General features: G+C 36.9%; 2 protein-coding genes across 3 annotated transcripts; one reads left to right on the top strand and one right to left on the bottom strand.

Annotated features, from left to right (window-relative positions):
• Positions 1–867: 867 nt before the first annotated feature.
• On the bottom strand, positions 868–8,477 carry LOC112570938 (E3 ubiquitin-protein ligase FANCL-like). 2 transcript variants are annotated; one of them, XM_025249668.1, is made up of 13 exons: positions 8,269–8,477; positions 7,378–7,503; positions 6,867–6,923; positions 6,313–6,404; positions 5,612–5,708; positions 4,898–4,963; positions 4,188–4,338; positions 4,016–4,099; positions 3,607–3,652; positions 3,219–3,300; positions 1,743–1,859; positions 1,400–1,466; positions 868–1,157 (listed from the first exon to the last, which is right to left on the bottom strand). In XM_025249668.1, the coding sequence occupies exons 1-13, from the start codon at positions 8,353–8,355 to the stop codon at positions 1,081–1,083; spliced, it is 1,149 nt and encodes a 382-aa protein (XP_025105453.1). In that variant the 5' UTR covers positions 8,356–8,477; the 3' UTR covers positions 868–1,080. The 2 variants fall into 2 exon arrangements, with proteins under 2 accessions (XP_025105453.1, XP_025105454.1); XM_025249669.1 differs by having other exon boundaries at positions 1,395–1,466; positions 8,269–8,475.
• Positions 8,478–8,651: 174 nt separating this feature from the next.
• Positions 8,652–13,579, top strand: LOC112571056 (retinol dehydrogenase 12-like). Its single transcript, XM_025249851.1, has 7 exons — positions 8,652–8,844; positions 9,080–9,198; positions 9,315–9,470; positions 10,647–10,751; positions 11,551–11,760; positions 12,260–12,467; positions 13,061–13,579. The coding sequence occupies exons 1-7, from the start codon at positions 8,732–8,734 to the stop codon at positions 13,164–13,166; spliced, it is 1,017 nt and encodes a 338-aa protein (XP_025105636.1). The 5' UTR covers positions 8,652–8,731; the 3' UTR covers positions 13,167–13,579.
• The last annotated feature ends 55 nt before the right edge of the window (positions 13,580–13,634 follow it).

Here is a 13,634-nt window from a genome sequence, read left to right on the forward strand (position 1 = left end):
CTTTTGATGGGGGACTTGAGGAGAAAGCCTTGGCTAAATTCCATTCTCCCACAAACTTGTATTACTGGACTGCTGGCAGACGATTTTTTTCCAGCTAACTACTAAAACGAGGCATGCTACTACAAAGCTTCCGGTTTAGTCACATTCTTTGTTTAGGCTGGCAGAGACTAACAGCAGACGACTTCGAAAGAGGCTAAGCGTTGGTCTTGGCAGACAGACAGCAATCCACCTATACACGTCCATGATTCTCCTTGCCATTGGGACCGACACAAGGATGACACCAATGACCATGTCTAGTCTACGCAAAAATATGATGGTAGAATTCTCCAACCATCTGAACAGCCAGATTCCTGTTATAAACTTCACCCATCAGGTCAAGCAGAATTTATAATTACAGAGACAAGACACTTGCCCTTGGTTTACCTGCGACAACGACCACCGTTACTTCAGCTCCAGGTTGATTGGTACTCTCTGGTCATTATTGTGCTAGGTCATAATCGGGCAAATAGTGAAAGCATATGAAAGTACTTGCATCTTTGTGTAGTAGAGTTCTTTTTTACAAATCATTCATGTTTTTCCTATTGTCTGTTCTGGTTTATGCTGCTTTGAAATCTGTTGTATGTCAACAATAATGGAACATATGGATTTCCTGAGTCAATACATCCAGCCAGTCAAGTTTTTTGTCAGAACTACATTTGGTTAACGCGTACTTGTTGGAAGACTTAACACTATGTTACATGATCATGAAGTACTTACCAATGTCGGTCTAGTGCATAGCACCGCATCAAATTAGATTCTCTTCATTAATCTCTTATCTCAACTCATACACCACTACTATGTGGATGGATGCAAGTCAGACTACACAAAAAAGTTCAGGGCAGTTTTATTGGCATCAGTTCGTGGAAAAAAAATGACACAACTACAATTTATTCAGAATACATCCAATAAAATCTGAGATTTCAGATCGTTTTTTTAATATCTTTCCTGCTCTGCTCATGTATACATAGATAGTAGACACACGCATACACTTGGATTCTCTCATTTCTATCACATTCAATACAGTTGGCTTCAAAGTTTTCTTCAATTATGCATACATAAATATGAAAATACATCATAATAGTCTTTCATGTCTTTGTTGGGACCTTGATGGTTAATGGCTGCAAAATATCAAATAAAAATTTCAGTTAATTTTAGAATATCCTAGAATGACGATATATTTTCCAGGATTTGACTAATACTGTCACTTTTCTCTCGTTTGTAACGATGAGCAAGTCACTGTTTCTCTCTCCTTCTACAGTCTACACCTATAAATTAAGGCCAGCAAAGGCTGAACACTTTTGCATTCAAATCTCCAATCACAACTGCTTTATCAATTAAGATTGATTAAAACATACCTTACTGCACAAAGGGCATTCGCCAAAGATAGTGTTGAAGCTTTGTTGACAAGAAGGTAGGGACCTCATCCACTGTTTTGACATAAAAAAAAAAAACATCGTCAAGGCATATATTGCTGCTCTATTACTAGACCAAACCCCTTCGTTGACAAGGATTCTTTGAACCCATCTACATTTCGTTAATGAAAATCATTGGTTACTAGAGGAAGGTGGGAATTGGTGTTTTATGCTGAGCCATCAACTAAGGCGATATCACAACAAGGCAGTCAGCCCTGTAACACTGCATGGTTACTAAAGGGTTATAGTTAAAAACAGCGTTTCAAGTATTCTTAGAAGCAAATATCATACCTCATAGAGACAACTGACATGGAAGGGCTGCCCACAACGAGCATCATCACAGGCTTTATCTGGAATCTCATCTTCAAGTCGATAACTGTAGCAAATTCCACATTCCAGGCTAAAGTCCTTTTAGAAGAAATGATATAAATACAAATATCACAAACATAATATCGGAGGACACGAGTCATTGAAAACTTAATACAAATTTAAGCTCAATGGCTTGAACACTTAACAGACTGTAGGCTGAAACAAGAATGCTTTACAAAGCTATAATGATCATGTTAGTTTAGTTGTTACTCCTTGAAGAGCATAGGGCCACAACACCACCTCGACAGCGGACATGGTTTTGGGCCCATGTGGTTCCAATGTCCTTTGCCTTGCTCTCTACTGTTCTTTTCTACGTCTGCTCTGGTCTCCAAACTCTCCTCTTCTCCTGAGGGTTCCAGTCAAGTGCCTGCTTGGCAATGTTGTCAGCTGGTTTGCGCAGGGTGTGTCCTATCCAGCCCCATTTGCTCTTTGTGGTGTCTTGGCTAGTGGCAATCTGGTTGGTTCTTTTCCACAGGCTGCAGTTGGAGATCTTTTCAGGCCATCTTATTCCCAGACTATGGCATAGGTATCGGTTGGTAAAGGTCTGAAGCTTGTTGATGGTGTTTGTCACTTTCCAGGTTTCAGAACCATACAGTAGGACTGCTTTCACATTGGTGTTGAAGATGCAGGCCTTACTGCAGAAGGATAATGCTCGGGAGTTCCAGATGGGGCGTAGGCTGTTGAAAGCAGCCCTGGCCTTGTTGATGCAGCTTTTGATCACATCATCCGCTCCATCATCCTTGTTGACAATACTCCCCAGATATGTGAAGCGGTCTGTTTCCAGGATGTTCTCTCCTTCAAGTTGGATTGGGACTTCCTACTTGTTGTTGATTCTCTTCACTTCGGTCTTCTTTCTGTTGACCTTCAAGCCAGTCTTCTCTGCTAGCTTACTCAGCTTAGTATTAGCATGTTGCTGCCAATGAGATAGGAGACTAATGTCAACTGCAAAGTCCAGGTTCTCTAGCTGTTTGGTGAAGGTCCACTGGATACCGGTGTTGTTGTCTTGCTCATAATCCAGTCTATGACCATCAGGAAGATTGTTGGAGATAATATGCAACTCTGTGTTACACCAGTCTTCATTATGAAAGGTTTAGTGAGTTTGCCGTTGTGAATAACATGGCAAATAATGATCATAACATAAGCTAATAACAAGCCTCAATAATAATAATATTAAAACAATACTTGGCACAGCTATCTCAACCCTCTGCATGCTAATAACAGCCATCTTAACTGTTAACATTAAAACTATATCCCTGCCTGAATCCTAACTAGAAAACAAATTCAAACTGCCTTTGCTATTGCATTAGGTCTAGCTTTCAGTACAGTGCTGTCCCCAGCTGATGACTTTGTGAAACAACATCTTGTTCGATCTAACTTTCAACTAAATTTCAACATTACCTCTTTCTTAGAATTTGTTGGAGAAGGAAAAGATATGCCTAGCAGATTTTCCAAATTACAGACAAGTGAGGAACAATCATCCCTGAAAAGAATAAAATAATGCAGCATGTAAAAGTGAAAATTTCTTAATAACGCAAAAGCTGAAAAACTATAAATACAGTTCTGTTTCTCATTCACAAACTTTTAACACTTCTGCCATCACCCTTAGAATCACATTATTAATATTACCCAATACACTCCCTTTAAACATTTATCTCATGTCTCACAGAAAGTGTGTATAGATCTAACAGGCATCTCATTACATCCACAATATTATTCTTTTTTTTTTTTCAAATCTTTACCATGACGTCTATAAGACACAGACAATTTAAACAAAATTAGATCTCACCAAACATGAAGATTTTTGTTAATCTTGTCTTTCAGTGGGTTTACTACTGCAAAAAAAAAAAAGGAAAGCAGTATAAATTATTTACACTAATTAGCCATTGATGCTTATCCTTTACAAAGAATAAAGCATGTGTAATAGTATGGCTGCTACAACAGATAAATCGCATTAATCTAATGACACACAGATCACAAAGCAATAAATTTGTTGGTGTCATGTTTCATGAAGGAAAAGTAAATTACTTGCTGATATAGCTTAATTAGATTGTGCTTGCTGTTTATTCCTGTTTATTCTTTATTAGTGAATGAACAATTCAAGTTTTTAATAAAACATTGGATCTGACACTTGATGACAACTACAGGACTAAAAAATCAATAAAGAAATTTAATGAGCTAAAAAAATGTTTCTTTACTTTGATCAGCTCCTAAAAATCTGCATTCTGGGACTGATGTGGGGTGTCTGAGGTCCAAAACTATCTGAACTGATGCACAGGGACCTAAGAGAAAAACAATCACAAAAGCATGATTCAGTTTAAAATGCTCGCTCTTTCTCATGCATGCACTATAGAGTGAAAAGTGACTGACCCAAAACAATACGGCGATGAATGGCTGAGTAGGTAGGTACATCTGGTTCAAGTACCCATGTGTGCTGATCAACATCAGCCAGAGCATTCCATAAGGGCTGGTAGGAGGCAAGTGTAGCTTCAAACTGATGCATTAGATCACTGAGGTGACCCTGTCATATACACTATCAGTTACATGACCTTAACTATGTTACATGCATCTAATCAAAAAACACTAACAGAAACAGATGGTGAGAGGGTCAGGGAAGTAACAAATCAAAACATGAGGGTAAAGAAATCTGGAAGTGATAGGGTGAAGAAAATTAAATACAATTCACTGCAGTTGTAATCTTTCCAAAAGCTGGTATCATATTAAAATGCTCCAAAGATTTGCATATGATATGTAGTGCTCATAATGAGTGACAAATACTATTAATTTCAAATTTTTTACTGACAGTTAAAATATGTCTGGTTATATTCTTTTATGGTAATCATCATTATATCTTACACTGCTCATGTTTTTTTCAGTCATAAATTCTCTTAGCTTCTCAAAATTGTTAGCCTATAAATCATAACCTGAAAGATTAACAGCACATAGGTCACAGATTGATAAATGTTGAAACATTCAGTCTCTGCTCCAATGTGTTAAATCAAATGTTTCATTAACTTATTTAAAAGATACTTTTATAGTTAGAATGATTATTATAGCGGTTAGGTATATAATAAATTCACCTGAGCACTCCAATAAAAAACAAACTGAGAAGGCAGATCTGCAACACAACGTGGTGCCATGGATTCCTAAGTTCACAAAAGAACCATCATTAAAACTCCACCTAAAAAGGTCTAAAACTGCAAACATATTTTTATATAAATCACTGAACTGTGCTCAGCACATGATATAATATCCCAAAATGTGGATAACTAACTCCCATCTATTTGCAAGACAGATGCCACCATACAGTCTAAGATCTTCCATTGGCCGAAGCTTGACAACATAAAAGAAGCCAGACACAATTGTGATGTCTGTTTTTCACCTCTTTCTGAGCCTGATGATATCTGAAGGCCCAAGCTTGAAATCGGAAGGGTGATATTCACCAAGATTTGGGGAAAAAGGATCTTGTAATGAGCTTTGCCCACCCAAAAACATAATCTTTCAGAAAAAGTTATAGACAGAAAATGTCTCAATTTCTGAAGCCCCAATAACATTGCATCTACTCCATTTCATAACAAAAGAAGATTGAAAGTTATCATATTTCAGTAGAATCCAATCTAAGGCTATATTCCCCTAAATTTGTGTAGATATATATACAAACCCACAATCTCATACACACACAAACACAAACAAGATGCACATAAACATGAAAAATATTTTAATTTACATATATGGCATTAAATCATATTTGTAGTTTTCCCATTAAAAAAATAATCAAAGGCAATTATTATAACCTGAGTGCTCAAGAAGACTTGAAGATGATGTTGCCTCCCAGCTGCATCCTCAGCTTGCAAGGTCAGATGCTGGAAACTTGCATCTACGTTCACCAGTCTAAATAACAGGTCCGTGGAAGATGAAAAGTTATTGCAAATGAAAGACTGAAATATGTGCCATTATGTTTGAAAGGGCTGTGGTGTCCACAGCTTGTACTGTTTATTATGAAATACTATGACAATTTCCATGCATTCATTCAGTAGTAAATCATCATAACTCTTGGCAGTATAAGGATGATTATGAATGATTGTAATGACATATATATATATAAGATATACACAAGTATATGTCTAGGAACTAAATGCAAAAAATACTTTCATTACTGCTACATTATTTCATACTCCTATCAGCACATATTATGCTGCACAATATATAGATGGGGAAAATGATATAAATGGTTCTTTCTTATAATTCTTTAGATAAATCTTTATTAGTACAAAAGAATTTAAATCAAACCTAGGTGAAAATTTTCTCTACTGAGTCACTTGTACAAAGGTTACTAAGAACAGTTGCTTTTACACCTTTGTAGTGCAGAATGAGATGCTAGTACTACCACCTTTAAAATGACCCATGTCATAAGCTATTTGATATTTGGGAATTTATTGTTTTTCCCAGCCATGTTAAGAAGCTAAATCACACAAATGCCCATGCAAACATATACTTTTCCCATCCAATTTTCTCCATTTCCTCTATGATTCTACGAGTGTGGGTGAAGGTTCCTATGGTGACTGATTTCTGCACTGTCAAACGTTCCTAAAACAAAAATTTCAGTGTATGTTAACAACATTTCAGAATATGCATCATAAAGAACAAGACGCCTAAAACAAAAATGTATGCAGTAGTCCACGTAGCACCATTTTTGTTTGGAAGTGGAATTAAGTGTAGGCACAATATTCCTGCACATGCTGAGCTCCCAGTGTAAAAGCTTAGATGAATAAAATGACTTCAGTGGAAAATTCAGAGCTAGACAAGCGCACAGTACAACTGTTTTCTGATCAGCACCACATGGTGTGCTCTTTATATATAACAAATGATACAAAGACCCTTAACATGCAAATAAAATGCACCTAAGTGCATGCAAACAAAGGCAAAACAGTCCAACTAACACCTACATAACCACCCACCCCCAACTCCTGCATGCCATCTTTTCAAACTATGCAGGAAGACACAGATATAAATGTGTATGTTTGTATGCAACATTTCACAGTTACTGACCACAATTGATTTAAGTTCCTTCAGAAAAGACTGCACATCTTTACACTGCTGGCTTCTCTGTAAACAAAGCCAGACAGGAAGAATTTAAGTTTTAAGCAAAAATAGGCCATGAATTTAACAACACAGACTTTTGTTGCACACGGATATATTTATATTGTCAAGGCTATACTCTGATGGTATCTTGGGTGAGTTGCTAGCACAGATGCAGATCTTTCTGGAGTAAAGTGATTATAGTAATGGACTGAATGACAGCTATCTGGGTAATGAAGAAATATTTTTCTCTTCCGATCATTAAACATGCAAATCAAAACTAAAAATCTATTCTCAAAACATCCTAATGTTTAGTTTCAAAAGAAAACTAGTAATAAAAGCTAAAGTAGGAATCAGCTGCCATTCACAGATAAAGTACAGTTTGACAGCATCACTAACAGACTTGTATTTTGTGTGGAAGTGATAATAGGACATGAGATGGTAGAAAGACATATATTTATATAATACTTTCTTCTCTTACTTGTTCAAGGATAGCTGTGTAACTTTCCAGTAAGTTATGCAAGCGCCAATCACATTCTAAAAGAAAACCCTTATGGGTCTTTGCATCTGGCGTTCCTGTTCGAATACGAATGCGGTACTCATTTCCCTAAAAGTGCAAACAAACAAAAAATTATGTACTTGCAACATAATTACTTCTGAAATAATTGTATATATCTTAAATAAATTAGTAACTGTTCAATCATTTTAAAACTCAACTGACAGAGGTAAGCAAAGGTTCCTGGTGATATCTAAGTTATTTTCTCCCCCAAACTTTTCCAACTGTGATTTCAATGTCAAGTTTTGAGTCTAGAAAATCAGTAATTAACATGTGTAGTAAGGGAAAAGCAGTTCAAAAAAAATAATCAGGGTAGGTGCCAGCAAAGAAATTTAAAGCACAGCACGGATAGTTTGTACTGAATGCGACAGGAAGCTAGTGTAGAAAACGAAGGAGAGGGGAACTGCACAATTAAAATACACCTTTCGATACAATTAAAACAATAGCATCTGTTTATATAAGTATGCAAGCAGTTTAGTCACCCCTTTCCATATTTTCCGGCTACAGTTGTCATTATTATCGGTGTCAAAACTTTGGAGATAATGTACGGATAGTATAACGCGGTTTTGTTTTGTTTTATTTTTTTCCCCCAACTTTCTCCCCATTCTCTTTCGCGGTTATTAAATATTTAATACAATCCATGTTCAGGATAGGATGCTGCTGTCTCATTATTATTTCTACTTGTTTCCCTGTATCCTAAAAAAAAAAATGTGTCAAAAAAACAACGTAAGATCTTGCAAAAGTTTGCATGCATGGAGGTCTGAGTCCATGGGCAAGATATTGAAAGTACACTTGGGTAAAACAGAGAAAACGTACATGATCTGTTGTCAGAAAACCATCGAAAATAATGCCTTCGGTAGAAAATGCAGGTAGCAGGCACGGAAAAGTTTTTAACAAATCCATAGTTTGTCTCCCTAATATATAAATCAGTAAATCCCTACATTCTACAGCAACGATAAGGCCACATCACGAATATCGTCCATGGCGACATCAAATATCCCGCTTTGAACTCGCTGCTTTTTCGGTCTTTACAGATATATTAAATATATTATTAAAATATTAAAAATAAATAAGAGAAGAATACTTTGGATTATTTGTGTACTATAGTTATTTATTATAAGTTGATTAAAACAAACAATTTCGTCCAATATTACTGAGCATATCCCTTAATTTCCAATTAATCATTTCATGTTAACAAATTGCGTCTGCCTGTTCTTGTAAGCGAGAGACTATAATTTGTAGCCGGTGGTCTGAAAGCGTGTTTAACTATACTTCAGTCATGGCCAGAGATATGAAAGACTTTATAGAAAATATGCCAAATCCCGATGCAATTTTTAGATCGTGGTGGCCTATTCTTATTGCTGTTGGCACTGGAGTGATTTATGCTTTGAGGTGAGCGAAAATTTAGTTTTCGCCGAAGACAGTATAAGTTTATGGTTTTTGGTTATACCTTAATTTGTTGTGTGTTTGGGGGATTTTTGGTCCATTATTTGTGAATATATGCTGTTTTATGCTCTCTTTTAAGTTTTAATAAAACGATACATTTTAACAGACTATTATTAAAATTTGGGTGCAAGTTCATAAAAGTGCAACACGAAGCAATCCTATCACACTTATATCTCCTCAGAACCTGGTTGCGAGGTCCAAAATGTGTTGGAGGAAGAAAACTCAATGGAAAAACAGCAGTGGTAACTGGAGCCAATTCTGGAATTGGTAAAGCCATAGCAATGGAGTTTGCGCGAAGAGGTATGTGAAGACCAATTAAGGAAATTATGGACATTTTTATTTTAACATTTTTCTGGTGATTGGGGTTTATGTAATACCTGTAGAGACCGATGAATAATACTGGGTAGCCTTTGCAGGTGCTCGTGTCATCCTGGCTTGCCGAAATGAAACGGAGGGCCATGCTGTTGCCAGTGAAATACAGAAGGAGACAGGCAACATAAACGTTGTTTTCATGCAACTAGATCTATCATCCTTCAAGTCAATACATGCATTTGTAGAGAAATTCAAAGAAAGTAAGTGTGTGTTCATGTATGTATGTGTATATATACGGGTGTGTGCATATACTGTTAATGTGTGGCAGAAAAAAAAATACCAGTGATGTGTGTAATCGTAGAGGGTATTCTAGGCTGCAGCCTTTCCTACAAAGTTTGGCATAGGGGTGCATGGTGTGATAATGAGAGCACTTCAAAAATTATCGTTGGCATTCTTCAGACTGGTTTGAAATCAACCATCTAGAGTCCGTGTAAATTATTGGATAATTTTCCAACTTACCATTTATTTATGACCTAACCAGCTCCAAATTTTGCTCCAAGAAGCATGGTGGTGAAATGCACACATTAGAAATTAATTTGACTTTTCACAAGTATTAGAATCAAGCGAACAAAAAACTTTCAAATCTGCTTCATTTTTCATTCGTGAAAAAAAATTATGTCTGAAACAGCAGCAGTCGACAAAGATTTTTAAAAAAGAACAACAGAAACTTAATCTTGTGCCTTGCGGAAGTTGTGTGTAAAATTGAAAACATTGTCAGTGAATCTGAGGATGGCAAAAGATATGGGCTGAGACCTCAGGTTAAAAAAAAATCATGCATCTAGTGGAGCTTTTGTTTCATATGGCTGCACAAATGGCCTTGGCTAATAATAGAGAAAGATGGCATGAGATGTAAAGAGTGCCTAAACAACTAACATTTACCAGCCCCAGTTGTGTGAACATGCTACAGGGGCATTTTTCCACAACCAGTCTTGGGAAGCAGAAATTCATCGAATATTTCAGGCAGATAACCTGTTTTTCAGTTCTAAATTTGTTTTTGTCCTGGATTGTGGCCTAGGAAACTTAAGCAGAATGCATATCATAGAGATTCAACAAAAAACTGTATGAATTATTGACTTTCACTAGGATTCATTTTCCACTTTGCTGATTCTTAGAAAGTCCACCATATGCCATATGTTACACTGCAGACTGAGACTATCTTCAGCTGCCAAAACCTATCAAGTCCATTCATCAACTAAGGCATGTAATGTTCATGTTTCAACGAAGGCAAATGATGTATTTGTATACTAATCCTTGCTTGCTTTGAAAATGAATGCTTGTATTTACATTCTGGGATGTGTATACTTGAACTCATTGGCTGTTGACAAGAATTGAGGAACCAAATATTAAGTTTTAATTCAATGATTTTTATAATGCAGAGGAACAACATCTGCACTTGCTGGTCAATAATGCTGGTGTCAACATGTGTCCTGAGGCAAAAACATCAGATAATTTTGAACTACAGCTGGGTGTGAATTATTTAGGTAATTTTTATGGCTTTTTTTCCATTCTTCTTTTGTGGCATATGATCTGTACATTAAATGCCAGCTTATTTAAACTAGATTCACTACTGATCTGTACTAGTAGTATAAACATGAATACAGTCAAATCTCGCTACTATGCCGCCCCGCTACTATGCCACTCTCGGTATTATGCCACTTTTGCTCGGTCCTGACTATAAATTCAATGTAAAAAAAATTTACTATGCCACCACCTACTCTCGCTACTATGCCACTTTTTTGTGACTGTTAAAAGGCACAAGTTGTGAAATTCCACGCAGTGCTCGATTATTACATGTATATGGTAGTGTGGGACATGGCAGTTAGGTGGATGGAACCTAGCACGCACAGAGGGAGGGTGGAGGTTGGCGATGGGGGGTGGTCGCTGGCCGGGTGACAGTCACGTGACAGAGGGAGAGCGGGAAGGGGTCGACTAGCGACAGGATGCAGGTGCGCGGATGTGGTTGGGAGGGATGGAGGATGAAGAGGTGAGGGGGAGAATGAGAAGAGACAGCTAGCGCCAGCCGACGATTCTTGAGAGCTTTGGACTGACCGGTAACTTGAGCAAATAAAGCCGTTTTTACGAACCCTCGCTACTATGCCACTTTTGCTCGGTCCCGGTAGGTGGCATAGTAGCGAGATTTGACTGTACCTCTTTATGGTAATATGCTGTTGTTTCCAAGGACAGTTAGCCCCGTAGACAATAAGTACACTGTTTGACAAATAAATGCTAACAATTAGGTTCTGTAATTTTTGCCTTATGATTTATTTTTCCGATGCAAAGGAACCTTCTTGCTGACGGAACTGCTACTTGACAAGCTCAGGGCTTCAGCACCCAGTCGTATTATCAATACATCAGCTGCAGCAGCAAATCTAGGGGAGATAAACTTTGACAACATCAGTTTGACAGGCCAATATTCACCTGGCACAGCATTTGCACAGAGCAAGTATGCTGTACTCTTGTACACTCTTCATCTTTCAGAGAGACTAAAAGGTACTATTTAATACATTTGATAATTACATGCTATAGTATTACACCTTTCTTACCCTTTTCTATCTTTGTGGCATTGATACACTATCCCAATATGGCAAAAATGTCTTAAAGTCTAGTCCGATGCTTTGATATTTGTCTTCTTTTCTGTTTTCACAATTCATTATATGTGAACATGTATCAGAATATTATTTGGGATCTGCAAAAAGTATAGACTTTCAGGTTGAAGTTAAATGTGCATTTCTCAGCATCAGTCTTTTTAGACTTCTCTGTTACTTTTGGCTTATATGCTGCAAATTTATAAGAAGTATGAAAAGAAATATTTATTTATTGCTTGCTCACTTTAGGAGTTTTATTGTAGAACCCTTTGACTGGTGTGTGACATGCTAAATAAGGATGAGAAATTATGGTTACAAACAAGAAACTAATAATAAACGTGGTTTTGGAGCATATACAGTAAATTTGTATACATATTGCAAAGGAAAAGGTTTATATTTTCCAGAGACTCAGGTAACTGTGAATGCTGTGAACCCTGGTGTTGTGAATAGCAAAGCCCATCGCCACATGCCATTCAAAAACAACTCATTTATTCGAATCAGTTTTGGACCTTTTGTCTGGTTTCTCATGAAGACTTGTGAAGATGGTGCGCAGGTCACAATTTTCTGTGCCACAGCAGAAGAACTGGAAGGAGTCAGTGGGAAATACTTCAAGTAAGCAGTGTGTTTTTATAGGAGAAAGAGAGAGAGCAACCCAGCTTAAGTGCATGTAGGAATATCTGTATTACATTTATCATGATAACCATGATTAAGGTTGATTAATAATTATAAACTGCAAATTTTTTTGGGTGATATTATATAATTGTTCTTTCAACTTTGTAATTATGTCACAACAAAGTAACACTGAACACTGTTATCTGTGATATGCTGAGGTATAGTTACAACTTTTGAATCCTACAGACATTTTATATAGAGTATGACCCATTAGCCCAGTGAGCCTAGTTGGACTGTACACTGAACCTAAATGGATGCAGTTAGCCTACTTGGACTATGCTACCTTGCAGAGCAAATGGTTGAGAACTTTTGGTTTGTAAGTTTAGAATTGATGTATTAGCCAGGTGCTGCTTGATGGCATTGTCTGTAGCAGAATCTGTGGTAAGTAGTAAAGTTACTTCATATTCTAGATCAAGCAGAATAACATTCTTAGCCCCACCAAGCAGCCATATCCAGTGTAGCATAAACCTGAGCCAACAGGTACTGAAGACGCAAGATAGTTCTCTTGTAAATACTTGTAAACTTTGTTGCAGAGACTGCCAGGAGGTGAAGCTTGATGAGCAGAAGACAAGCAAAGAGTTGCAAGAAAAGCTTTACAAGGCCACACTCCAGTGGACCAAGATGGAAAAAGGAGACTAGATTTTTACCTATTCTACTCGTATGCTTCTGTGGCTGCCAAAGTCATTGATTGGCAAAACTGACCACAAAAGGCACCTTTATGCAAGTTTGTGGCTTATTCAAGTTATTAACCCATAAGCAATAATGTACCTTACAACGGGTTTAATATACAGCCAACATTCCTTAGTAAACTGTTCCAGTTTGCGTTTCCATCTGCACTTGTTTTGCCTGATCACTAAAAGCAGTGTATGAATTCAGTATCACATTGTAGTCTTCCATTTTTGGAAAACTACATTTGTATGTCTTGATGTTGTTTAAGAATGTGCTCTATGTATGTTAAACAGAAAGTAAGTGGATCTTGTCAGTGCATTTGTTTCATATTTGTATTCAGAATATGTATAGTTTTAAAAGAAAAAATAAAATGTGACTTTTTACATTTGATATGTTTACATTATTTTCTAATATATCCACAATATGATATATTGCTTT

The sequence above is a fragment of the Pomacea canaliculata genome, linkage group LG8, assembly GCF_003073045.1.
Source record: "Pomacea canaliculata isolate SZHN2017 linkage group LG8, ASM307304v1, whole genome shotgun sequence".
In the NCBI taxonomy this organism is placed as follows: domain Eukaryota; kingdom Metazoa; phylum Mollusca; class Gastropoda; order Architaenioglossa; family Ampullariidae; genus Pomacea; species Pomacea canaliculata.

Coding starts and splice junctions, on each gene's coding strand:
- LOC112570938 (XM_025249668.1), bottom strand. CDS start 8,355: ATGGATTTGTTAAAAACTTTTCCGTGCCTGCTACCTGCATTTTCTACC. Junction 7,504..8,268: donor GTTTTCTGACAACAGATCAT/GTACGTTTTCTC, acceptor TTGCACTTTTAG/GGAAATGAGTACCGCATTCG. Junction 4,339..4,897: donor TTTTTTATTGGAGTGCTCAG/GTGAATTTATTA, acceptor TGTATATGACAG/GGTCACCTCAGTGATCTAAT.
- LOC112571056 (XM_025249851.1), top strand. CDS start 8,732: ATGGCCAGAGATATGAAAGACTTTATAGAAAATATGCCAAATCCCGAT. Junction 9,471..10,646: donor TGTAGAGAAATTCAAAGAAA/GTAAGTGTGTGT, acceptor TTTATAATGCAG/AGGAACAACATCTGCACTTG. Junction 11,761..12,259: donor TCTTTCAGAGAGACTAAAAG/GTACTATTTAAT, acceptor TATATTTTCCAG/AGACTCAGGTAACTGTGAAT.